Raw genomic sequence first — 24,192 nt, forward strand, 5'->3', positions numbered from 1 at the left:
GCGCCACCCAGGCGCCCCTAAATTTTATTATTTTCTAATAATTATATTTTTTTCTGTTTGGATTTATTCTTTAATACCAAAGTTACTTATAAAATTATTTTTTAATTTCTAAATAACTTTGTGGTGCTATTTTAAGATGTTCATCTACTTTTATCTCATTGTAGTTAAAAAAACAAAACCAAACAAAATAGGATGGGCTTGACTATTTCCCTTGGAGAGATTTTCTTTGTACCTATATATAGCCTGTTAAAAAAAAATTCCATGAATACTGGAAAATAATGCATACTTCTCTGTGGAGGAAAGCATTCTCTTATATGGCTATTACACAAACTTGTTAATTTAAAAAACTCAAACCCACTATGAAGGTATTTTTTTAACATTCAAAAATAATAGGAGAATTACTAAAAATATAAAGGATGATATATAAACAACTTTCATTATCCCACTACAACTTTTATGTACCTGAAAAGCCTTTTATTATAAGCAAATATGTATACTTGTAATAAATTATTTCTAAAAATAATCTTCTAAATATATTTTTAACAACAAACCAGTTTGGGGATAATTCCATTATAAGTTTTTCTCTCAATGATAACACTTTTTTTTCAGAATTACAAAAATAGTGTTTTTTCTCCATACAAACATAATATTGAGTAAATGAGCATTTTACCTAAAGTTTTTCTTGCATAACAATTTACCACTGAGTGCTCAGGTATATGTGATGACATATGGCTGCAGGCTTTCCCAAATTCATTACTCTGATAAGATTTCATTTCTAAAATGAATTCTTTGGTATCAAATTAAATATGTACTATGACAAAAAACATCACTACATTTATTACATTGATAAGGTTTCTTCCCTGTGTGTGTTCGCTTATGTTTAGTAAGGGCTGAGCTTAAGCCGAAAGATTTCCCACATTCATTACATCAGTAGGGTTTCTCTCCTGTATGAGTTCTCTGATGTCGAATTAATGATGTTCTATAGCAAACTAGTTTTTGACATAGATTATATCGATAGGGTTTCTCCCCAGAATGAATTTTTAGATGTTCAGTAAGGTGTGTTCTTCGGCTGAAGGTCTTTCCACATTCCTTACAAACATAAGGTTTCTCTCCAGTATGAGTTCTCTGGTGTTGAGTAAGATGTGCGCTCCAATTGAAGGCCTTTCCACATTCATTACATTCATAGGGATTCTCTCCCATATGAATTCTCTGATGTTGAATGAAGGCTGGGGTATGACTGAAGGCTGTTCCACATTCATTACATTTATAGGGCTTTTCTCCTGTGTGAGTTCTCTGATGTTGGATTAGTGATGTGCTATGGCAAAAAACTTTGCGACATTCCTTACATTGGTAGGATTTTTCCCCAGAATGAATTCCCTGATGTTCAATAAGATGTGTGCTCCAGCTGAAAGTTTTCCTACATTCAGTACACGCATATGGTTTCTTTCCAGTATGAATTCTGTGATGTTGAGTATGGGCTGAAATATGGCTAAAAGCCTTCCCACATTCATGACAAGGATAGGGTTTTTCTCTGGTATGAATTCTCTCATGATTTCTAAGGGATGACCTATAACTAAATGTTTTTTCACATTCATTACACTCATAAGGTTTCTCACCAGTATGGACTCTTTGATGTTGAATAAGATTAGTGCTCTGACTAAAAGCTTTTCCACATTCATTACATTCATCAGGCTTCTCTTCAGTGTGTATTCTTTGATGTTGAATAAGATTAGTGGTCCGGCTGAAGGATTTACCACATTTCCATTCATGTTTCTCTCTCACAAAGATTTTCTCAGGTTCCATTAGCACTGAAATATGGCTTTAAATTTTTTAAATTGTTTCCAGAATAAGTAAAGTTTGAGGTAAAAATGCATCTCTTCTTATATCTAATAAGCTATTTTCCATTTATAAGTTGCCTTTAAAAAAATCAACTGAAACAGAACTATGCTTTAAGCTCCCATCATTTTTGGCATGATTATGTCATCATTATCTTTAGAAAACTCTCAGTTGTTTAAAAACAGTTGCGCTCAGGTTAAGTATTTCCTCAAAATTATTACAGTAATGATCTTCCTCTTATCTTTGCAACTTGGTTTTACTAGTGTTTCTCAAACTGGTTATCTAACTCCAATTCTTCTAATGCAAAGTTTTAGGAACCATCATTTAGAAAAATGTCTACAACCATGCCATGACACTATTTGTTTTTCAGAAGCTTTCTGCTTTGGAGCTGATGTTCTGACTTTGGATATAGTATCCAGGATTAAATAGAAGACAGTATCTCTTCCCTCTAGAATATAAAAGGAAAAAATAAAACTCGCTCATCAGTTACAGAAAAAAAAATAATAAAAATAAAAATGAACTAGTGCTATGATGACACAAAAGATTATACAAGATAGGTGTGGATTAATATGCAAGTTTAAAGAAGGGAAAGATTAAAATAGATAAGTATGGTGAAAAAAAAATGGAAGTACTGAGGCAAAATACATAGCATAATCAAAAATGAAGATGCAGAAAAGTACATGACATGACAAAAAGTGACACTAATTCAAATGAATGTCTTTGGAAAGCAGAGGTTAAAAAAAAAAGGCAAAGTGAATGGGATTAGACAATAAAAACTCTGACAAGCACAGAAATTCAATGCTATATAATAGGATAGGAAAATTAAAGTTCTGTCATAGTGGTTAACATGATAAATATGAGATGTTTTAGATGAAGATGCTTAACTTAATCTAAAGTGGATAATGAGATGGGGCGCCTGGGTGGCTCAGTCGGTTAAGCGTCCGACTTCAGCCAGGTCACGATCTCGCGGTCCGTGAGTTCGAGCCCCGCGTCAGGCTCTGGGCTGACGGCTCAGAGCCTGGAGCCTGTTTCTGATTCTGTGTCTCCCTCTCTCTCTGCCCCTCCCCCATTCATGCTCTGTCTCTCTCTGTCCCCCCAAAAAATAAATAAACGTTGAAAAAAAAAATTTTAAAGTGGATAATGAGAAGATAAAGCTACTGAATTTAGTGAAACAGTATAACATAAATGATATGGGCCCGGACTGGGATAGTAGTAATAATAATTTAGTAGAGGAGTAAATATAAAACATAAAAAAAAAGAAAAGAAAAGAAAATGGACACTGATTATGGGGAATTTTTACAAAATGAAATTAATACAGATACAATAGTTTCTAGCCAATAAATTTGGAACTAATAATGGTAATAATTGTGGTACTAACAGAAGAACTAATAACATCTTAATAGTGGTACTAATGAAATATTGAAGGAAAAGGGAAAGTTGGTGATTTCATTTTTCACCATATCGAATTTAAAGTGATCTAAAGTTGGGGCGCCTGGGTGGCTCAGTCAGCAGTCGGCTGAGCGTCCAACTTCGGCTCAGGTCATGATCTCATGGTTCATGAGTTCGAGCCCTGCATCGATCAGGCTCTGTGCTGACAGCTCAGAGCTTGGAGCCCGTTTCGGATTCTGTGTCTCCCTCTCTGCCTCTCCCCCATCATGCTCTGTCTCTCTCTCTCCTTCAAAAAGAAATAAACATTAAAAATTAGAGTAAAAAATGCACATGCGTTTGTGTTAGGGAGAAAATGAAGCTTAATTAAAAAGCATTTGGAAAGGGACTAGAACAAAAAAGAGTCCACTGATGTCACACAAGCAAAGAAAAAAACATCAAATGCAGCAATAAGTCTGAATACAGAAAGGACTAAGATTAGGGTGCCATCAAGGAAGAATTCAGGATTCAGGAGTGTCTTCCAAATAATGTTAATATAAAAATAGAAGAATCTAACTTCAAAGACTACAACAGAATAGGAATTCAGGCTGTAGCTACTAGTCTAGTAATGAAAGGAGAGAATAAAATTGAAAGGTGGATAAAAATTAAATTATTGTTATGCAAGGTGTTCTTTTAAAAGAAAAACTTTTGACTGCCTGAAATTAGAACTGGAAGTGACTGAATCATGAAATAATCATTAAATCAAGGCCATAAAACCTTGATGAGTAAGAATGGAATCTGGGAGTATAGATAGAGAGGTATCTTTTTCTCTGAGATAGAGTTATGTGAGAAGATGAATAAAGATATGTAGAAACGAAGTTGATGTTCACATTAGACAAACTCTGTTTTCTACACCAGTAAAAGGGCTCTGCACAGTGGGCACTAACCAACATTTCCAAATCTACCTCCTAGTACCAACATTGTTACCACCACCACCACCACAATGGACAAATGGACTATTGCTTACAAGGATTTCTAGCTATTTGGTTGTTACTTAGCTATCTGATTTTTTCTTGGTTAAGTATTTTGTGACATTTCTCCATTCTTTCCTGTTAACCATAAATATGGTTCTTCCTACTTGGAAGGTAACATAGGCTTGGGTGATTTGATGGACCTCACAAGTGTGTCCTATGTTGTCTTCAGGAACTCTGAGATACACAATGTTGATGCTAAGGTAACATAATAAAGCTATCCATTTATAATGTTTTAAAGAAAAGAGGTATCACCTGTTTAATAGTAAAAGAAATATCTTATCTCTGTGCACAAATAAAATTAAAAATCTCTGGTCCCAAAACTCAAAGCCCAATCTCAAATATGCACTTATAAAATATATTTTGACATTTCAGGGGAAGAGTCACTGTAATCTGTAGTAGTTACAAAGCTTTACTTATCCAAAGAGACAAGCCTCCTGCAATTGTCATTGCATCCCTTATGGTGTCTGAGAACGATCCAGCTCTTTTCTTTCCTGTAAGGTAAAGTTCACTGGCACATCCTCCAATGCCACTGGTTCCTAAAACATCAAATACCTACTCACTAAAGGATCACTTATGCAACCATTTATGAAAGAAGAGTAAAGCTAAGAACTGAAATTAACAAAGTGGAGGGCTAGAAAGTTGTACAAAGAGGACTCAGGGTTCTAAGTAAAAAAGTGATTAAAAGTACATTATTTGTTACCATTACATATCTATGGAGTACAGAGAAGCAAAACAAGAGGAGACAATTGAGAATGTTACTATACACACACACACACACACACACACGCACACATTTTAATGTTTATTCTTGAGAGAGAGAGAGATCGTGTGCGAGAGCAAGCTGGGGAGGGGCAGAGAGAGGGGGAGACACAGAATCCGAAGCAGGCTCCAGGCTCTGAATTGTCAGCACAGTCTGACGTGGGGCCTGAACTCACTAACGGTGAGATCATGACCTGAGCCGAAGTCAGACAACCAACAGACTGAGCTACCCAGGCGCCCCAGGAATGTTGCAGTATTCGAAGGAATAAGGATGGAAGATTTTCCCAATTGATGACTCACAGATTCAAGAAGTCCCAAACCATAAGCAAGCTAAATACAAAGAAAAGCACATCCAAGGATATCATAGCCTAACTTCTGAAAATCAACAACAATCTTTTTTTCCCTTTTATTTTTTTTAATTTACATCCAAATTAGTTAGCATATAGTGCAACAATGATTTCAGGAGTGGATTCCTTAATGCCCCTTACCCATTTAGCCCACCCCCCCACAACCCCCCCAGTAACCCTGTTTGTTCTCCATATTTAAGAGTCTCTTATGTTTTGTCCCCTTCCCTGTTCTTATATTGTTTCCCTTCCCTTATGTTCATCTGTTTTGTCTCTTAAAGTCCTCATATGAGTGAAGTCATATGATATTTGTCTTTCTCTGACTGACTAATTTTGCTTAGCATAATACCCTCCAGTTCCATCCATGTAGTTGCAAATAGCAAGATTTCATTCTTGACAAAAAGAACAATCTTAAAAGCAGTTTAAGAAACAGGCACGGCAAGGGGCGCCTGGGTGGCGCAGTCGGTTAAGCGTCCGACTTCAGCCAGGTCACGATCTCGCGGTCCCTGAGTTCGAGCCCCGCGTCGGGCTCTGGGCTGATGGCTCAGAGCCTGGAGCCTGTTTCCGAGTCTGTGTCTCCCTCTCTCTCTGCCCCTCCCCCGTTCATGCTCTGTCTCTCTCTGTCCCAAAAATAAATAAACGTTGAAAAAAAAAAATTTTTAAAAAGAAACAGGCACGGCAAGTTCAAAATAGCACACTGCTCACTTCTCAGCAATTAAAGAGCATCAACTGGAAAAATGCATGTTTCTGGATGAAATGACTCAATATTTTAAAGATGCCAGTTCTCTCGTATGAGTTGAAGGTACCACCCCCCTCATACGCTGAAGTCCTAACCCCTAGTACCTCAGAATGTGACCCTATTTGGTAAGAGTCAATGCAGATACATATGAGATATTACAGTAGGGTAAGCCCCTAATCCAGCATGACTGGTATCTTTGAAAGAAGATGGTCATGTGAAGACCAAAGACACACGGGGAGTACATCATGTGACAATGAAAGCACAGATTAAAGTTATACAGCTGTGAACAAGAAATGCCAAAGACTGCCAGCAAAACACCGAAAGCCAGGAAGGATTCCCCTACACGTTTCACAGGCAGCATGGTCTGGCCAACATGTAGATTTTGGACTTCCAGCCTCCAGAACTGTAAGATGATACATTTCTGTTGTTTTAAACCACCCAGTTTGTGGTACTTTGCTACAGAAGCTCTATGAAACTAATATGCCTCCCAATTTTACTTACAGAACATATATTTTTGAAAAAGAAAAACAAAATGAGGCTGAAGGGGGATATGTCCATACTATACATTAAAGCATACAGTTATGTTAATTAAAACAGGGTAGTCCTGACAAAAGAATCGACAGAAAAAGTAAAACAGAATTAAAAGCCTGGAAATAGGCCCATTCTTTTATAGGAATTATTACATGATAAATATGGCATCTCAAATATTTGGGGAAAATGGAGATTCAATTAACGATCTTGGGACAACTGGCCTATCCATTTAGAGAAAAATAAACTTTACACTATTGCCTTATAAAAATAATTGGTGAATTCGAGTGAAACATTAAAAATAAAACTACAGGGGCGCCTGGGTGGCGCAGTCGGCTAAGCGTCCGACTTCAGCCAGGTCACGATCTCGCGGTCCGTGAGTTTGAGCCCCGCGTCAGGCTCTGGGCTGATGGCTCAGAGCCTGGAGCCTGTTTCCGATTCTGTGTCTCCCTCTCTCTCTGCCCCTCCCCCGTTCATGCTCTGTCTCTCTCTGTCCCGAAAATAAATAAACGTTGAAAAAAATAAAAATAAAAAATAAAAAATAAATAATAAAAAAAAATAAAACTACAAAATAACCAGAAACGTATTAGAAAATATTTTCATAATCTTGCAGTGGGGAAGTCCTTTAAAAATGTAAAAACTGGAGCTTATACAGGAATGACTCAGATTGGACTACACAAACCTACAAGGCAATCAATGAAACTAAAAGAAAAAAGTCATATTAGGAATAAATATTTGCAACCAATAAAACAAAAGGACCATTAGCTGTATTATACAGAATTTCTACAAGTCATAGAAAAAAATATAATGCAATACAAATATGAGCAATGGTAACAAACAGTAAATTTACAGAAAAGGCCAACAAAGGAAAAGATTTTCAACCTCATTTTTAATCATGGAAATACAAATTAAAATGAGATCTCATTTTTCAAACATCAGACTGGCAAAAATGTTAAAAACAGGTAATATCCAGTACTGCTTACATATGTGGGGAAACAGGTGCTCTCATATACCATTAGTGGGTGTTTAAAATGCAATAGCTGTTTCAGGAGGGGATCTTTTTTGAAAAGGGTGCTTATTTATGTGTATTAAAGCCTCATTATAATCATAGCAGGTTCATGACAGTAATTTCTCTTTGCTTGAATCATATATTTTAATAATAATTATGTTATCTGCAAAAATTAACCCATGGCATATTATACTTGCTCTACTACATTTATTATACTACAATGTGCTACTTCCAATGTTTTGTCTTCCTTCCTAGACTATGCACTTCTGGAGGACAGTGACACTAACTTACTCTTCTGTCTTTAGTACCATACACAGAACCTGGCATATATCATACATCCAACAAATATTTATTTGAATGAGTGAAGACTTCTCTTGATTCCCAATCTGCTGGTCTTCATACTATAGCATCCTACCAGTTAAACCTGCTACCTACCTTAAAGGAGTGTGATTTAAGACACTATTTTTCCCTTTGCCTCAACAGTCAAAGTGTACAGACTGCATTGTGATACTACCAGAAGATTCAGAATTGAACAGGATTAGGATCCCAAAATTTCATCTTATCTGTTCCCCCTTCCTCTATGCAGGCCTACCTACAGCTAAACCATTACTCACTATGTTTCTCACTTTAACATTTACTGAACGTATTCTAACTGCAAAGGAAATGTAGAGTTAATGCTTCCTGTGGTACGCTTTCCTATTTCTATACAAGGACTATAATCACTAATTTTTTTTTTAATCCCCATGCACTTGGTAGGGTGCACCTTGCATTCTAGATGTTTCAATGAGTACTTGTTGATTAATAGTCTACAGACTGGTATTTAATCCTTTATCAGCTTAGTTTCTGGAAGCCTGCATCTCAAAATTCTAAACCATACCTCTGCTGTTGCTGCTGAATCTGTGAAGTCTGGATCTGTGTAGCCAGACAGACCCATGACAACCCTCCAAAAATGTAATTGTAGACCCTGTTGTTCTTACTTCCTAGTATGCTAGTGACCTGACGTGTTATTAAAACTCTGTGGTTACTATTCTTTCAACTCAGAACCATCCCCACAATTGACCACGCAAAGATGTGTGACTGTCCTAAACTTTGCCACATCCCTCAGATCATCCAACTGTGAATCCTTTGGGTTTTTTTCCAGGCTGACTCTGCTGTTGATAGAGCAGTAAAGACAAAAAGATGAACACAAGGACTAGATTCTAGAGGCTTTTACTTTCTGAACCTCACAAAGGATGTCATGATGCCAAGCATTTGAACTAGAAAGAGGCTCAGGAAACATGAAGACTAACTTCCTAGTTTGCCCAAGACACAATTCAAGCCAACAATAATTAAGTAACTTGCCTAAGGTCACACAGTTAGCCGGGTATGGCTAGCACTATATTCCTCTCATCTGTTCTCAAGTTCAGTATTATTTCTATTTAAAAATAGCCCAAGCACTACTTTTGGGGGAAAAAAATGACAAGAATGACCAAAAGAATAATTTTGAATTATTAGTCAAATTCATAGAGGAAAAGTTTAGAAGTCTATAGAAGAACTATTTTAAGTTTATTTATTTTAAGAGAGAGAGAGAGAGAGAGAGAGGCAGATAGAGAGAAACCCAAGCAGGTTCCATGCTCCACACTGAGCTCAACGCAGGGGCTTGATCTCATGATCATAAGATTGTGACCTGAGCCAAAATCAAGAGTCAGACACTTAACCAACTGAGCCACCCATGTGCCCCTGTAGAAATTTTTTGAAAGAGCAATGGGCTATTCAAGTTTCCGTGAGTCTTTCTAAAGACAGGAATACATTATAAATTAAGTTTTTAAATAATTATAACACTGTATTCATTTTTAATCAAATGCATAGACAGCTGTAAGCATCTTTAATGGACAGCCTCATGGTTGCCACATGCAACTTGAATGGCTGTAAAGCAAATCTCCATTCACGAATGACAATGGAATCTGTACTCAAATTAAGGGAAATCAATACGCATTTCAATGGTCTCAGCCCAAGCTGAAAACATAGATAGCAAAGCTTTGAGAATTGGCTGAGATGTCTTTCTATATTTGACATAAACCAAACTGAAAATGAGTCGTACTTGGAAGAGAAGGAAATTCCATGCATTAGTTCTGTTCCAACAGGGCTATAGTTGAACTCTTTGAACGGAAGCCCCTTGTAACTCACGGATGATAGATGCATGAAATAACAGTAGAGATTTCTTCCAGAGCAAATTAGTGTTGATGAATATTATCTCATTTATAATATTGTTAATCTGCATTTGAATTTTTTAATGTTTTCTGGAAAAATTAGTGTTGTTGGTATATCCAAATAAAAAATATATATGAGTTGCAGAACTATCAGGAATTCTGCCCAATGATGATCCCAGACAGTGGCCTGGGTACATGAGAGGAAGCGGGATCTAATGCACAAGTAGAGCGGTTAGCCATACATTGGAGCACAGACCTTTTCTCTATAGTAACAGGAGGATGAACGACAGGAAAATACTTCCAGGAAGGCTGGTGGATGTAAGGGTGAGAGCCTTTGGAAGTTCTTTTCTGGTTCTCGTGTCTCAGTGAAATAGGAACCAGGATCATCAGCTGAGGGTGAAGGCGGAAAAGGAGCTGGAGGTCTGATGTGAGCAACGTATCAAATGGTTGGCAGGAATGGGGCACTGGATCACTGCCTTAGCTTCCTAACTAAATGTCCTATGTCTTGCTCCCATGGAGTTTACTCTCAACCGAGCATCCAAAATAGTTCCTTTAACATATAAGTCAAATCATGTCACTTCTCTCCTCAAAAACCCTCCTACAAAAACTGGTAAACTGCACGTAAATTATACCTCAATAGAGCTGATTAAACAAAAACTACTACAAACCACCTTCCTATAGCTTCTCGTCTCAGAGTAAAAGCCAAACTCCTACACAGCCCTGTGATGTGGAGCCCTCTTACCTCTCTCATCTCAACATCTACTGTCATCTACTGTCAACATCAACTTACTCTTCTGTCCAAGTGGCCTCCATAAAGGCTCAGTGCATTTGAGCCTCTGGGTCTTTGCATTTGCTCCTCCCTCTATGAATTCCCCACGGCAACCTCAGCTATCTGCAAGGCTCAGCCCCTCGTTTTCTTCAAGTCTCTACTCAGTGTCACACTACATGAAATAACAGCTGTCCTGAGCCTCCCCTAAGCCCATTACTCTAGCGTAGTTTCCTCTGCTAGTCGCTATCTGACACGCTGTATATTTACTTATTTATTGTCTGTGTTCCCATCCTAGACCATCAGTTCCATGTACGCAGGGACTTTGTTTTGTTCACCGCTGTGTCCCCAGTGCCTCACACACTACCTGGCAAAAAGCAGGCCATTAACATTTACTCAACGACAAAAAAGAAAGATCTTTCTTTCCTCCCTTTGGGAACAGAGATGATATTTCAGGGAAGAAAATGTGAAAATCACATTGCATAACAGACTCACTTGTATGTTTTATGCATATAACATTACCAAAGAGACTCAAGAAAGTATATACTACTGGGAGTTAAGTGTGAGATGGAAGATTCTGCTGTTTCCTCAGTCTCACTTCTCACATGCCTCTCATAAGTGAGCATCTTGCCATGCTAAGGGTTATTCTGATGTTTATTTTTTTAATTTTTTTTTTTCAACGTTTTTATTTATTTATTTTTGGGACAGAGAGAGACAGAGCATGAACGGGGAGGGGCAGAGAGAGAGGGAGACACAGAATCGGAAACAGGCTCCAGGCTCCAAGCCATCAGCCCAGAGCCTGACGCGGGGCTCGAACTCACGGACCGCGAAATTGTGACCTGGCTGAAGTCGGTATTCTGATGTTTAAAGAACATATGTGGATACATTTATACATATATTACTGCATAAATGTACACATGTAATATGCACATATAAATATGAGCAATTTAAGAAAATTACAAAGGATATTTAACTACATGTGATGTATCAAACTTCAGGTGGTAATTTTAGAAATTAAAACCAGCTTAAGGTACAAATTGCCTTGGAAAGTTTTGCTCACCAAAGACAATGTAGTCATGTCCTCCTTCTTAATGACATCTTGTCTAGTTAAATAGAGACCTGAGAAAGCAGAGCTGAAAAAGGGGCCCTGAGAAGTCAGGAATGTCTCTATAAGAACGCTGTCTGACTACCTGGATGTAACACAACAGTCACTGCTCTTCACAGCCCATAAAAGTAGGGAATCAATTCCACAACTCCCGACAGAAAAGGCTTCAGAAATTTATCTACAAAACAACAAAACAAAAAACCTTTGGTGAAGCTGCATTTCAGAGGAAAGAGCAAAGAAGTGGATGTCAGAAGGCCTACAATGGGGACGGGCGGTGGGCGAGGGGGGGTCCTAAGTTCCTAGCTCAGTTTTCCTCTAATTCTCAAACAAGGGCTGGAGCGGCGGTCCCTCTCCTTTTAGTATCTGATCCCACCACAGCCAAAGACCCCGCAGACCCGCGCTCCGTCTTCCCAACCTGCCCTCCTACCCCCAACCCCCAAGTGAGAGCCCAAACTTTGACCCTTAAGGCTGGGCTGCCCAGCCAGGGCTCTGCCTCCCCTAACCCAGAGACAGCCCTAGACCGGCTTAAACCCCGTCGCGGAGCCCAAGACACCGCTTCGCGCCTCAACGCGGACGCGAACCGCGACCACCAATTCTCCATCTTTCTTCCGCCCCCGCCATTGAGCCGGGAAGACACGTTCCACAGGCTACTCGCGCTCCACCTCATCCCCCAGGGTCGGGAGGAGTCCTGGGCGGAGGCCCCTCCCTGGCTACCACCCGAGTGCAGGCGTCAGGGAAAAAAAAAAAACGTACTCACCAGCTCCACGAAGAAATGAAGAACACCCTCCGACCACCCAGAGCCTTCACCGCGCGAGCCAGGAAGTGCGCCTGCGCAAGCGGCCTGGCACTACATTCCCAGCATGCTCTGCAAAGGCAGGGCGCGCGGCCGCGGAGTCTTACACGCGAAGGCTTGTTGACTTTCTATCTCGTGGCGCCTTGGGAGTGGGACTAGTTGTCTTTCGTTATTCGCATAAAAAGAGAAAAGAAGGAGAGGATAAGCTTCTTTCATTGTAGACTAGCATGAATCCAAAGGGATGCAGATTTTTCGTTAACCTTTACACAAAAGGAACGCCTATACATTATAGTAATAACCTTTTATTCAGCGAGCGAAAAGGACTGTAAAAAAAAACCCCACAAACTAGATGGAATTCCTTAACAAAGGGACAATCCCTGTTGACACCGTGGTATGCGTATAGTATTCTAAAAATACAGACAGCCCCATTCTTCATGTGTTGGGAGGGCGCGTGGGTGTGAAAAGAGAAGGAATGATTGCAGCCAAGAAAAAGGTAAAACTACTTTTCTTGTAATATATTGTCTAGCTTTTTTGTCTGTTACGTGTTTAGGTTATGTTCATTTTAATGGCACTCAAAACAGTGCTTTGATGAATCCTTGTAAATTGTGTCCTCCTCCACATCTCTTCTTGAGTAGAGCCCAATAAATAACTTTAATTGAAAGGGAATGTGCACACCTTACTTTTTTCTATACAAAGAATATAGGTGGATTGTAGAGAATAGAGATAAGGAAAAAAGATTAAAATCAGGTAAAAGCCCACTATTATATATTTAAATATTACCTGCACTGGATATGTTACATATATGTAAATACATATTTACTTGTTAAGTGTGTACTGTAGATACTTCTGAAATTAAAAATAGAGCAACATGGGGCGCCTGGGGGGCTGAGTGGGTTAAGCCTCTGACTCTTGGTTTTGGCTGTGGTCATTATCTCACAGTTAGTGAGTTAGAGGCCCAAACTGGGCTCTGCTCTGACAACCAGGAGCCTGCTTGAAATTCTCTGTCTCCCTCTCTCTCAAAATAAGTAAATAAACCTTAAAATACATACATACATACATACATACAAACATACAATGAAACTGCTTTTATTTATTTAAAGGTTTATTTATTTATTTTGAGAGACAGGGCGAGCATGAGAGGGGGAAGGGGGCAGAGGGAGAGAGAATCCCAAGCAGGCTCCACACTCAGCACTGAGCCTGAGGTGGGGCTTGATCCCGCAACCCTGGGATCATGACCTGAGCCGAAATCAAGAGTCAGATGCTTAACTGACTGAGCCGACCAGGTGCCTTGAAAGTGCTTTTAAAATTTAATTTCTTGTAAACATTCGTTCATGTCTGTAAATATTATTCCACATTAATGTTAGCACAACTTTCTATCAAACTGAGTCTAAATATTTGAGTGGTAGCATATCATTTCCAATTTTTCCTATTATAAGAAAATACGAAATAAATATGCTTATAGCTAAATCTTTCTCCTCACCCTTATTTGATTAGGACAAAATCACAGAGGATTAAGTAAATTTTAGATATCATGAAACTATCTTTCTATAAAGCTATAATAATTTATACTTTCACCAGCAGTGCATGTGTCTTAGTCCATTTGGGCTGCTATCACAGGACACATGCCCTAGACTGGGTGGCTTGTAAACAATAGAAATTTCTCAGAGTTCTGAAGTCTGGAAAGTCTAAAACCAAATACCATGACTTTGAGGATTAGGTCTCAACATATGAATTTTGGGAGCAACAAACATACAGCCTGTGGAAGCTATTGTTGTCACTCTCTCGTGTCTCACTGTCCCCTTTTTGCATTTTTAGGTGTCCTTATACCTTTGCAACAACTCCCCTGTATTAAAGTCCCTTTATTCAACTACCTAGTATAGGTTCTATTTTCCTGACTGGAATCTGCCTTATATATTAACTTTAAAAATTACTTTAAGGGGCACCTGAGTGGCTCAGTTGGTTAAGTGTCTGAGCTTCAGCTCAGGTCATCTCACAGTTTGTGGGTTCAAGCCCCACGTCGGGCTCTGTGCTGACAGCTCAGAGCCTGGAGCCTGCTTTGGATTCTGTGTCTCATTCTCTCTCTGCCCCTCCCTCACTTGTGCTCTGTCTCAAAAATAAATAAATGTAAAAACTGTTTTTAAATAAAAAATATTACTTTTGCCTATTTGATGTTTTCTTGATTTTACTTTACCTGATTAGTAAAGTTAGGTATCATTTATATGTTCATTTCATTGATTACATATTTCATCATTTGAAATTTTTTCTTTTCCCTCTTCCTCAGCGATACTTGTGGAGGTGGCAGCCATCCACATCATAGCCACCCTTAGACCTCTGATGAAGCCCAAAATCATTCAAAAGAAGACCAAGAAGTTCATCCGGGACCAGTCAGACCAGTATGTCAAAATTACGCACAACTGGCAGAAACCCAGAGGCACTGACAATAGGGTGCGCAAAATATTCAAGGACCAGATCTTGATGCCCAACACTGGTTATGGGAGCAACAAGAAAACAAAGCACATGCTGCCCAGTGGCTTCCAGGAGTTCCTAGTCCACAACGTCAAGGAGCTCGAAGTGCTGCTAATGTGCAACAAATCTTGCTGTGCAGAGATTGATCGCAATACCTCCCCCAAGAACCACAAAGCCATTGTGGAAAAGCAGCCCAGCTGAAGGCCAGGCTGCACAGTGAAGAAAATGAATAGACACCTTATGTGCACGTCATAATTGTATTAATAAAACCATAAAACTATGGGACACCTGGGTGGCTCAGTTGGTTAAGCTTCTGACTTCAGCTCAGATCATGATCGCACGGTTCATGAGTTCAAGCCCTGTGTCAGGTTCTGTGATGACAGCTCAGAGCTTGGATCCTGCTTCAGATTCTTGGTCTCCCTCTCTCTCTGCCCCTCCACTGCTCATGATGTATGTATCTCTCTCTCTCAAAAATAAAAACATTTTTAAAAACATTTTTTTAAACCCATAAAACTACATACACACACAAAAATTTTTTTCATATTTATTTATTTTTGAGAGCAAGGGAGAGACAGAGCACAAGCCAGGAAGGGGCAGAGAGAGAGGGAGACACAGAATCCAAACCAGGCTCCAGGCTCTGAGCTATCAGCACAGAGCCGCACATGGGGCTCGAACTCACAATCTGTAAAAAGAAATCATGACTAGAGCTGAAGTCAGATGCTTAATCGACTGAGCTACCTAGGCACTCCTCTTTTTTTTTTAAGGTTTACTATGAGAGAGTGTGTGTGCAAGTACGTGCACAAGCAGGGGAGGGAGAGAGAGGAGAGAGAGAATCCTAAGCAGGTTCCATGCTGTCAGTGCAGAGCCCCACGCGGGGCTTGATCTCACAAACCATGAAATCATTGACCTGAGCAGAAACCAAGAGTCTGTTGCTTAACCAAGTCACCCAGGTTCCCAAGGAAAGTTTTCTTCTGTATAGGTTATCTTTATCTGTCTTACTGATAGGAACTTAGCTATATTCTGAACATTAGTATCTTTTCTGTTGTATGCATTGTAAATACTCCCTACCAGTCTTGTTTTTCTATCTGTAAATACAGTATTTTTGCTTATTTGTTCAAATCTATCAATCCCACTTTTATGGATTAGGATTTGAAATGCAAGTATATATCCATATATATTACATATATAATTACATATAGCCCCCCATTTTTTACCATTGAGCTATTTCTGTGCCCATACCATAGTACTTTAATTATTTTAAATTTTAAAATAGGTTTATCAGATAGGAAAATTCTTCTGTGAATGTTCTTTGGCAATAAGTTTTGGGCTATTTTTTGCATTTGCAATTTCAGATGAAGTTGAAAATAAATGTGATAACTATTTTTTTTTAAACCTATGGGGTTGAGGTAGAGGTAAGAATTCTACTACCATCCACGGTAGAATAAAATAGGAAACTGGACAAAACACAGAACAGTGGTTTCCAGACACTGAATAACAGCACAGAACTGTGATCCTTAAGAGAAAAATAAAGTGACCTCTATGATTGCCTCCAGGATAAATCCTCAGGGAGGAATATCTTAAAGAGAGCCCAGGGGTTCACTAAGTTGAGGAGAAAGAGATCAGACATGAGGGAGGCCAGAGTTTAGACTACTCCAATCAGACTACTTGAGAGAAGTGAGCTACACAGCAATATATAAAAATAATATGTCATGAACAAGTAGGCTTTACCTCAGGAATATAAGATTGGGTTAACATTAAAAATGTCATGAAATTTTAGGGGCGCCTGGGTGGCGCAGTCGGTTAAGCGTCCGACTTCAGCCAGGTCACTATCTCGCGGTCCGGGAGTTCGAGCCCCGCGTCGGGCTCTGGGCTGATGGCTCAGAGCCTGGAGCCTGTTTCCGATTCTGTGTCTCCCTCTCTCTCTGCCCCTCCCCCGTTCATGCTCTGTCTCTCTCTGTCCCGAAAATAAATAAACGTTGAAAAAAACAATTTTTTTTAAATGTCATGAAATTTTAAAAATCAAGAAATAAAATTGACTGTATTTTTATATTTTTAATGGGTTAGAAAACACACAAAAGTGTAAAACAGAGATGGAAGTGCAAGAGCCAAAATAATTTGGAAAATTAACAGTATTTGGGGTTTCAATTGTTCATATCTTCATAAGAAGGAAGCTCGACTAATTAATTTTACACATTTCTTCTTTTCTAGTAAAACATTTGACACTATAAATTTTACTCCAAGCTCTGGTTTAGTGGCATTTCCAATACTTTGATATATTTTATTTTCATTTCAATATCATTTAACGTTTTTTTATTTTCTCTTGTGACTCATCTCTACTTAGGCTAACAAATGGAAATTTGATTTTCTCCACCTTTTCAGAAAAAACCCATGGTGTGCCTCCCTCCCATCCTAACCATACCCACTCACACACTTGCATAATACCATTTTGATCTGTTATACTCTAAGAATGTCTAAAATATGGGAGATTCAACTGTGAAGTGTGCAACTGTGACAACATTTTGAAGTTGAAATAAACATAGTATCTAAGCGTTTGGGTGACCATCAGCATACATAGCTTCAAGTAAATCTCAACAGCAAGCATGTAAACATTGCAATTCTTTAATTTGCAAATCATTTTAAACCATATTTTCAGCATTACTAGAGTAGTTCCATTTGTTTAATTTTTTTTTTTTTTTTTTTTTTTTTGAGAGAGAGAGAGAGCTCAAGTGGCAGAGAGGGGCAAAGGGAGAGTGAGAGAGAATCTTAAGGGTGCTCTGCATGGAGCCTAATGTGGGTCCCGATCCTACAACTCCAGATCATGACCTGAGCCAAAATCAAGAATCAGACACTTAACCAACTGAGCCACCCAGGTGCTCCCATTTGTTTCAACTTTTAACTCTGCCTGGAAACTCTGAAATATCTGTGAGTTTATGTACAGTATAATGTTTCAGAGTCCCTGGGTATGAATCGTGGTGTCCTGTGTAATCCCTGAAATTCCAGTTGTTGAAGACACTAGTACCTAATTCATAGTGCCCAAAAAATACCTATTAGTAATACTACTGAAGTAGAAAGGAGGCAGTATGAAGTATCCATTTAAAGGAATACAATAGGCTCAGATGTCAAAATACAGGAGGAAAGTTAAAAAAAAAAAAAAACTGTAAGAATTTCCTACCTATTTTATGCTCATGGTGATGGTAGCTATGTAAAGGAAACCATTAAATAGAAGATAAGACATTGAAAATAGAGATACTGAATCTTCTAAGGATCTGAGACTTGAAATGCTTATAGAAGGGGCACAAGCTTTCTTGTTGCTGAAGTCATATACAGAATTAATGGGATGATAGTGAGGAGGGATAAGGGCTAGAAAAACAATGAATTCTAATGAATGAAGGGTCTCTGAAAATACTGCATAGTTCCATATGAGGCCTAACAGGCAAGCTGGATCTGAGAGAAGTTCTGAGAGAGAGGAATTCCATAAATTATTGGCATAACTGCATAAGTGGCATTATCATATAGTTTCCAAGATGCAAACATTGAAGGGCAAGATACATGTGAATATTTTAGTTCCTGATATTTGTTTAGAAAATTAATTTCATACATTTACATCCCAACTCAGTATTTATCTTCAATATTCTTTTTTTTAATTATTTAATTATTTATTTAATTTTTGAAGGAGAGACAGAGAGAGAGAGCATGAGTGGGGGAGGAGCAGAGAGGGAGAGAGAGAGAGACAGAATTCGAAGCAGGCTCCAGGCTCTGAGCTGTCAGCACAGAGCCTGATGCAGGGCTTGAACTCACAAACTGTGAAGATCATGACCTGAACCGAAGTTGGACACTCAACCAACTGAACCACCAGGCACCCCCGGTATTTATCTTCAAAAGTGACTAATAAAAAATGACTAATAAAGAATTACATGACTGCAATTCACTTATTAGTTTAAAACCATTATTGCAAAGTTAAAATCTACAGTAAAAATCATGACTATTATTGACACTTCCTATTTTAAAATATTACTTTTAATTTAAAATCTAAGAAAAAATATTTGATAAAAACTTAGGATCAGGGAGCCTGGGTGGCTCAGTTGGTTAAGTATCCGACTCTTGATTTCAGCTCAGGTCACGATATCAGTCATGAGATGGAGCCTCACATCAGGCTCTGTGCTGGCTGTGGAGCCTGCTTCAGATTCTCCTTCGTCCTCTGCTCCCACCCAGCTTCCACATATGTACTCTCTCTCTCTCTCTGACAAAACAAAACAAAAACTTAGGATCAAGCTCAATATCAGCTTCACCTTCATTTTAAGGAAAGGCTGAAAGGTTTTTGATATGAACCTCTCTTTTCATAATATTACTTGACAACAATATTTACAACTTATATGAAGTTATTGTTCTTTAAAAGGAAAGAATGCCAGGGTGCCTGGGTGGCTCAGCTGGTTGAGTGTCCTACTTCGGCTCAGGTCATGATTTCATGGTTTGTGAGCTCAAGCCCTGCATCGGGTTCACTGCTCTCAGTGCAGAGCCTGCTTCGGATCCTCTGTCCCCTTCTGTCTCTGCCCCTTCCCCATGTGTGCTTTATCTCTCAAAGATAAATAAAACACTTAAAAAAATAAAATAAAATAATAAAAACTAAAAGGAAAGGATGCCTTGGATAATAGAATTTCTAAGAAAAGTTATTTGTGATAAAATGACAACTCAACAAAACAAAGACTTAATTTGCAAACAAACTATAAAATAATAGTATTATTTCTATGTTCAGGCTGGTCACAAGAAAACGTATAGGGCAACAAAATGGATACCCCTCAAAATGTATCTCCAAGAGCTTCTACATATAAGAAACTACAATTTAATAGTCCCTTCAAAATGCATGTTTCTTGGAGCAACTGGGTGGCTCAGTCAGTTAAGTGTCTAACTCTTGATTTCAACTTAGGTCATGATCTCAAGGTTTGTGGGTTTGAGCCCCGTGTCAAGCTCTGTACCGTCAGTGCAGAGCCTGCTTGGGATTCTCTCTCTGCCCCTCCCCTGCTTGCTCTCTATCTCTCTCTGTCAAAACAAATAAACAGTTTTTAAAATGCATGTTTCTTGTTAATTTATTTAGCATAATGTAGGGACAGGATACAGAATACCATATTATGTCAAGTTCATTTAAATTCTGTCGAGGTGAAGTGACATGACACCAACTCCTCCATGTCTCCAGTGGGACAGAATTGTGTGGAGGCTAAGAGGTTGATCTGAATCCCAACCTTCCACTTATTAGCCTCATGGGTTTAGCCAGGTCAAGAAACTTCTCTAGGCTTGCCTCACCTATAAAATGGTGATAATCTCAGTTTCATGCATTTGCTGAAAGGATTAAATGAGAAAGTACGTGTAAAATTACTTAGCAGAAAGTGTGGTAGAAATATCCAATCTAGAAGGCTTTTAAAAAATTCACTTCTGATAATCACAAGGATATAAAGATCTCAAGATATGCATAAGAGTATGCATGTAAATACCATGAGCTGAAAAAGGGCTATGAACGGGAGGAATTCCTTTGTGTAGAACAATTTTTGTCATATGTCGAGTATGCCAACATTGTCTACATCCACTACTTGCTTTGTCTGTTGTTTGATGTATTTCTTACTTCTGAATGCTTTACATCAAGCAATATTTTCAAAAGTATAAAAGTATCAAAGACACCAAACTTTTGATGTCTTTATAAATACACTGGTTTCATCTTCTCGTAATTCCATACACATCAAGAAAGAGTGGGGGGAAGAGCTAGTTGTAATTTAGTTACAATGTATCCTTTTACATTTTTTAAGATGTGGGGAAAATGGTGTCATTTAGTGTGGAAAGTAAAGCAGGCATGAATATCCATAGCCACTTCCAAATGACAGATAATTTGGGTTATGAACGCCATTCCTACATGATTTGTAGGATAATCACACATAGTTGTCACTTCGTTGTCCTGATTAATCAATTTGAAGGTGGCCCTTCAACAATACAGGTTTGAACTATGAGGGTCCTTGGATTTTTTTTATAAATACAGTACAATACTATACATGTATTTTCTCTTCCTTATGACTTTTTGGAAAGATTTTTAAATAATCTCTACATCTAATGTGGGGCTCTAACTCACAACCCCAAGATTAAGAGTCGCATGCTCCACTGACTGAGCCCCATAGGCACCCCCTTATGACTTTTTAATAACATTTTCTTTTTTATAGCTTACTTAATTGTAAGAATATATAATACATATAATATAAAAACGTGTTAATCAATGGTTATGTTACCAGTAAGGTTTCCAGTCAATAGTAGGAGGCTTTTTATTAGTTAAGTTTTTGGAGAGTTAAGTTACACATGAATTTTCAACTGCATAGGGCAATGGTGCCCCTAACCCATGTTGCTCAAATGCCAACTATACTCACTCATTTAAAAAATTTGTACTACACAGTGAACAAGTCAATCACATGTGGTTGAGATTTTTCTATCATACTTAAAAAAAACTTTTAGTATTAGGCCTGAACCAAGATGTCCAATGTAATTTTTTTTTGGAAACATGATTTCTCAAAGTTGCTTCTTGGTATTTATTTTTGGTGCTTAATAGTTTGGGAGCTATTGTTGAAGGCTTCTCAAGTTTAGTACATTCATAGAATTTTTAGGCTTAATGAATTCTATGATGTGTGATGAAACTTTGATCGCTGAATCAAAGTTTTCTCATTCCATTAAAAGGATTTGTGTTCAATATGAATTCTCTGATGAACAATGAGAGTAGATTTCTTGCTGAAAGCTTTTCTACAATTACTACATTCATAGGGTTTTTCTCCAGTATGTATTCTATGATGCACAGTGAGGTGTGACTTCTTACTAAAGGCTTTTCCACACTCAATGCATTCGTATGGCTTCATCCCAGTATGGATTCTTTGATGCACAATGAGTTGTGATTTCTGGATAAAAGCTTTTCTGCATTCACTGCATTCATAGGGTTTCTCCCCAGTATGAATTCTCTGATGTTCAATGAACTGTGAGCTCCGGATGAAGGCTTTCCCACAATCATTGCATTGATACCTTTTGTCCCCAGTGTGAGTTCTCTGATGTACAATGAGATCTGACTTTTGAATGAAGGCTTTTTTACATTCATTACACTCAAAGGGTTTCTCCCCAGTGTGAATTCTGTGATGTACACTTAGTTCTGACTTCCTGTTGAAGGCTTTTCCACATTCATTACATCCATGGGGTTTCTCCCCAGTATGAATTCTCTGATGTACAATGAGCTGTGACTGCCAGATGAAGGCTTTCCCACAGTCACTACATTCATATGGTTTCTCCCCAGTATGAGCTCTTTGATGAACACTAAGTGTTGATTTCTTGATGAAAGCTTTCCCACATTCATTGCATTCATATGGTTTTTCCCCTGTGTGAATCCTCTGATGAATAATGAGGTTTGACTTCTGGATGAATGCTTTCCCACATTCATTACATTCATAGGGTTTCTCTCCTGTATGAGTTCTCTGATGTACAGTGAGTTGTGACTTCTGAATAAAGGCTTTTTCACATTCATTACATTTGTATGGTTTCTCTCCAGTATGAATTCTCTGATGTACAATAAGTCCTGACTTTCCACTGAAGGCTTTCCCACACTGAACACATTTATATAATTTCTCACTGGTTAGAATTTTCGGCTGTGCAAAAAGGTGTGGCTTTTGCATGAAGGCTCTGTTGTGTTCACTAGATGTTCTGTTCAGATGAATTCCTTTCCCCAGTGCACTGTTACATTCACAATCTATCTCCTCAGTCAGGGGCTTATTGTTAATGAATGCAACTTGGTTCAAAAAATTGTCCTGGTTTTCCTGGTGATTTATCTCATCTTCAAGTTTCCAGTCTTCAAAGGTTGAGTATACAATCATGTGATGGAGTACCACTTCTTTAGAAATGCTCTTCTGTGTTGTTAATTCTTTCATTCCAGTTTCAAAGTCTGAAAAAAGCCCAAGTGTAAGTGATCTTACTTCACTCCTGAGCTTTGAAGAATACAAAACACAAAAATAAAAAAATAACATTCTTTGTTTTAATAGAAATAGATAGAAATCTGATAATGAGTACAGTCAGTTTTGAAATAAAGGTAAGCTTAAAATTCAAAGATAGAAGAATAAACAGGCATAAAAAAAAAAGTTAGCAAGATGCAATAGAAAAAGAAGAGTTGATGAACTCAGTGTCACAGTCCCACATGGCACGAGCCCCAATGCACCACAAGGCTCAGTGAAGAACAGAGGCAGATCCAAAAATCATTTCAGGAAAGACAAAGGAAGGATGCTAGCAAAGGGGACTGAGAATGAGCGGAAGTGACCAGCAGAAAAATTAAATCTACACTGAATATAAAAACAGTTATAAGTATTTTATAAGTAACCAAGCATATTAGAGCACAACTACAGGATAGGGATTTCCACATATATGCATCTTAAAGAGGCAGATGACATAAAAATGCATGGAATAGGACAGGGTCTATTTAAAGGGGGTGGTTCTGAGGTAGAAAAACAAACAGTTTCAGAGGGAGAAAGAAGGCAAAAAACAAGGAAGACATACCTGCTCATAACTGGGTGGTGGTAATGAGGAAAGAAAGAAAAGGAAAATACGGGTCCTGGAAGACAGCGAAAACCACAAAACCAAAAAAGCCAAAACTCTTCCAATCCCAAAATAAAAGAAGGAGGGGAAAAGACCTACTATACTAACAGAAAAGAACTCCATAAAATTTAGAAATCTTACCAAAACACTGTGATGTAATAAAATGAACAGAATAAAAGTACAGTCCATAGAGAACTACTACAGAAAATCAGGAAATAAATTTGTGCAGATATCGAGAGGAAACTGTCCCCTGCAAAACACAAAAATAACTAGCCACGAACCAGAAGAAAATATTGTCTGAACTCCAAACAGAATATATTCAAACAAGCATCTGAGGACCTGGAAAACCACTATGAAGCAGAACTTATTTAAAAAAACAAAGAAGCAAACAAACAAAAAATGGAGAGATGAAAAAGAATTGGTTAAACTCAGGGGGAAAATGAAAGATTAAATTACAAGGTGTGGGCAGGGAGGTAAGAAGAATTTAATAAGAAGCACTGAAAAAAGATAGGAAAACAACCAAGATAATAAAAATGACATAAAGAATCAAGTGAAAATGGTCACAAAGAAAGTAGAAAAAGAAGACTGACAAAGGAAGAATATTTATATTACTGGAGTATCTGAAAACTGAAAAAACACAAAACAGGACGTTATAATATCAAGACAT

General features: G+C 38.2%; 1 protein-coding gene and 1 long non-coding RNA gene across 2 annotated transcripts in view; one reads left to right on the forward strand and one right to left on the reverse strand.

Moving 5' to 3' along the window:
- Positions 1-565: 565 nt before the first annotated feature.
- LOC123592544 (zinc finger protein 420-like) overlaps positions 566-24,192 on the reverse strand; it is a 41,445-nt gene continuing 17,818 nt past the window's right edge. Inside the window, 2 exon segments of the mRNA XM_045467713.1 lie at positions 566-1,775; positions 21,706-22,881. Coding sequence (XP_045323669.1) covers positions 754-1,775; positions 21,706-22,881 — 2,198 coding nt within the window. The 3' untranslated portion in view covers positions 566-753.
- Positions 12,645-15,218, forward strand: LOC123592545. Its single transcript, XR_006709828.1, has 2 exons — positions 12,645-12,960; positions 14,749-15,218. It is a non-coding gene; the product is annotated as an uncharacterized LOC123592545 (long non-coding RNA).

Source organism: Leopardus geoffroyi, chromosome D4 (genome assembly GCF_018350155.1).
Source record: "Leopardus geoffroyi isolate Oge1 chromosome D4, O.geoffroyi_Oge1_pat1.0, whole genome shotgun sequence".
In the NCBI taxonomy this organism is placed as follows: Eukaryota; Metazoa; Chordata; class Mammalia; order Carnivora; family Felidae; genus Leopardus; species Leopardus geoffroyi.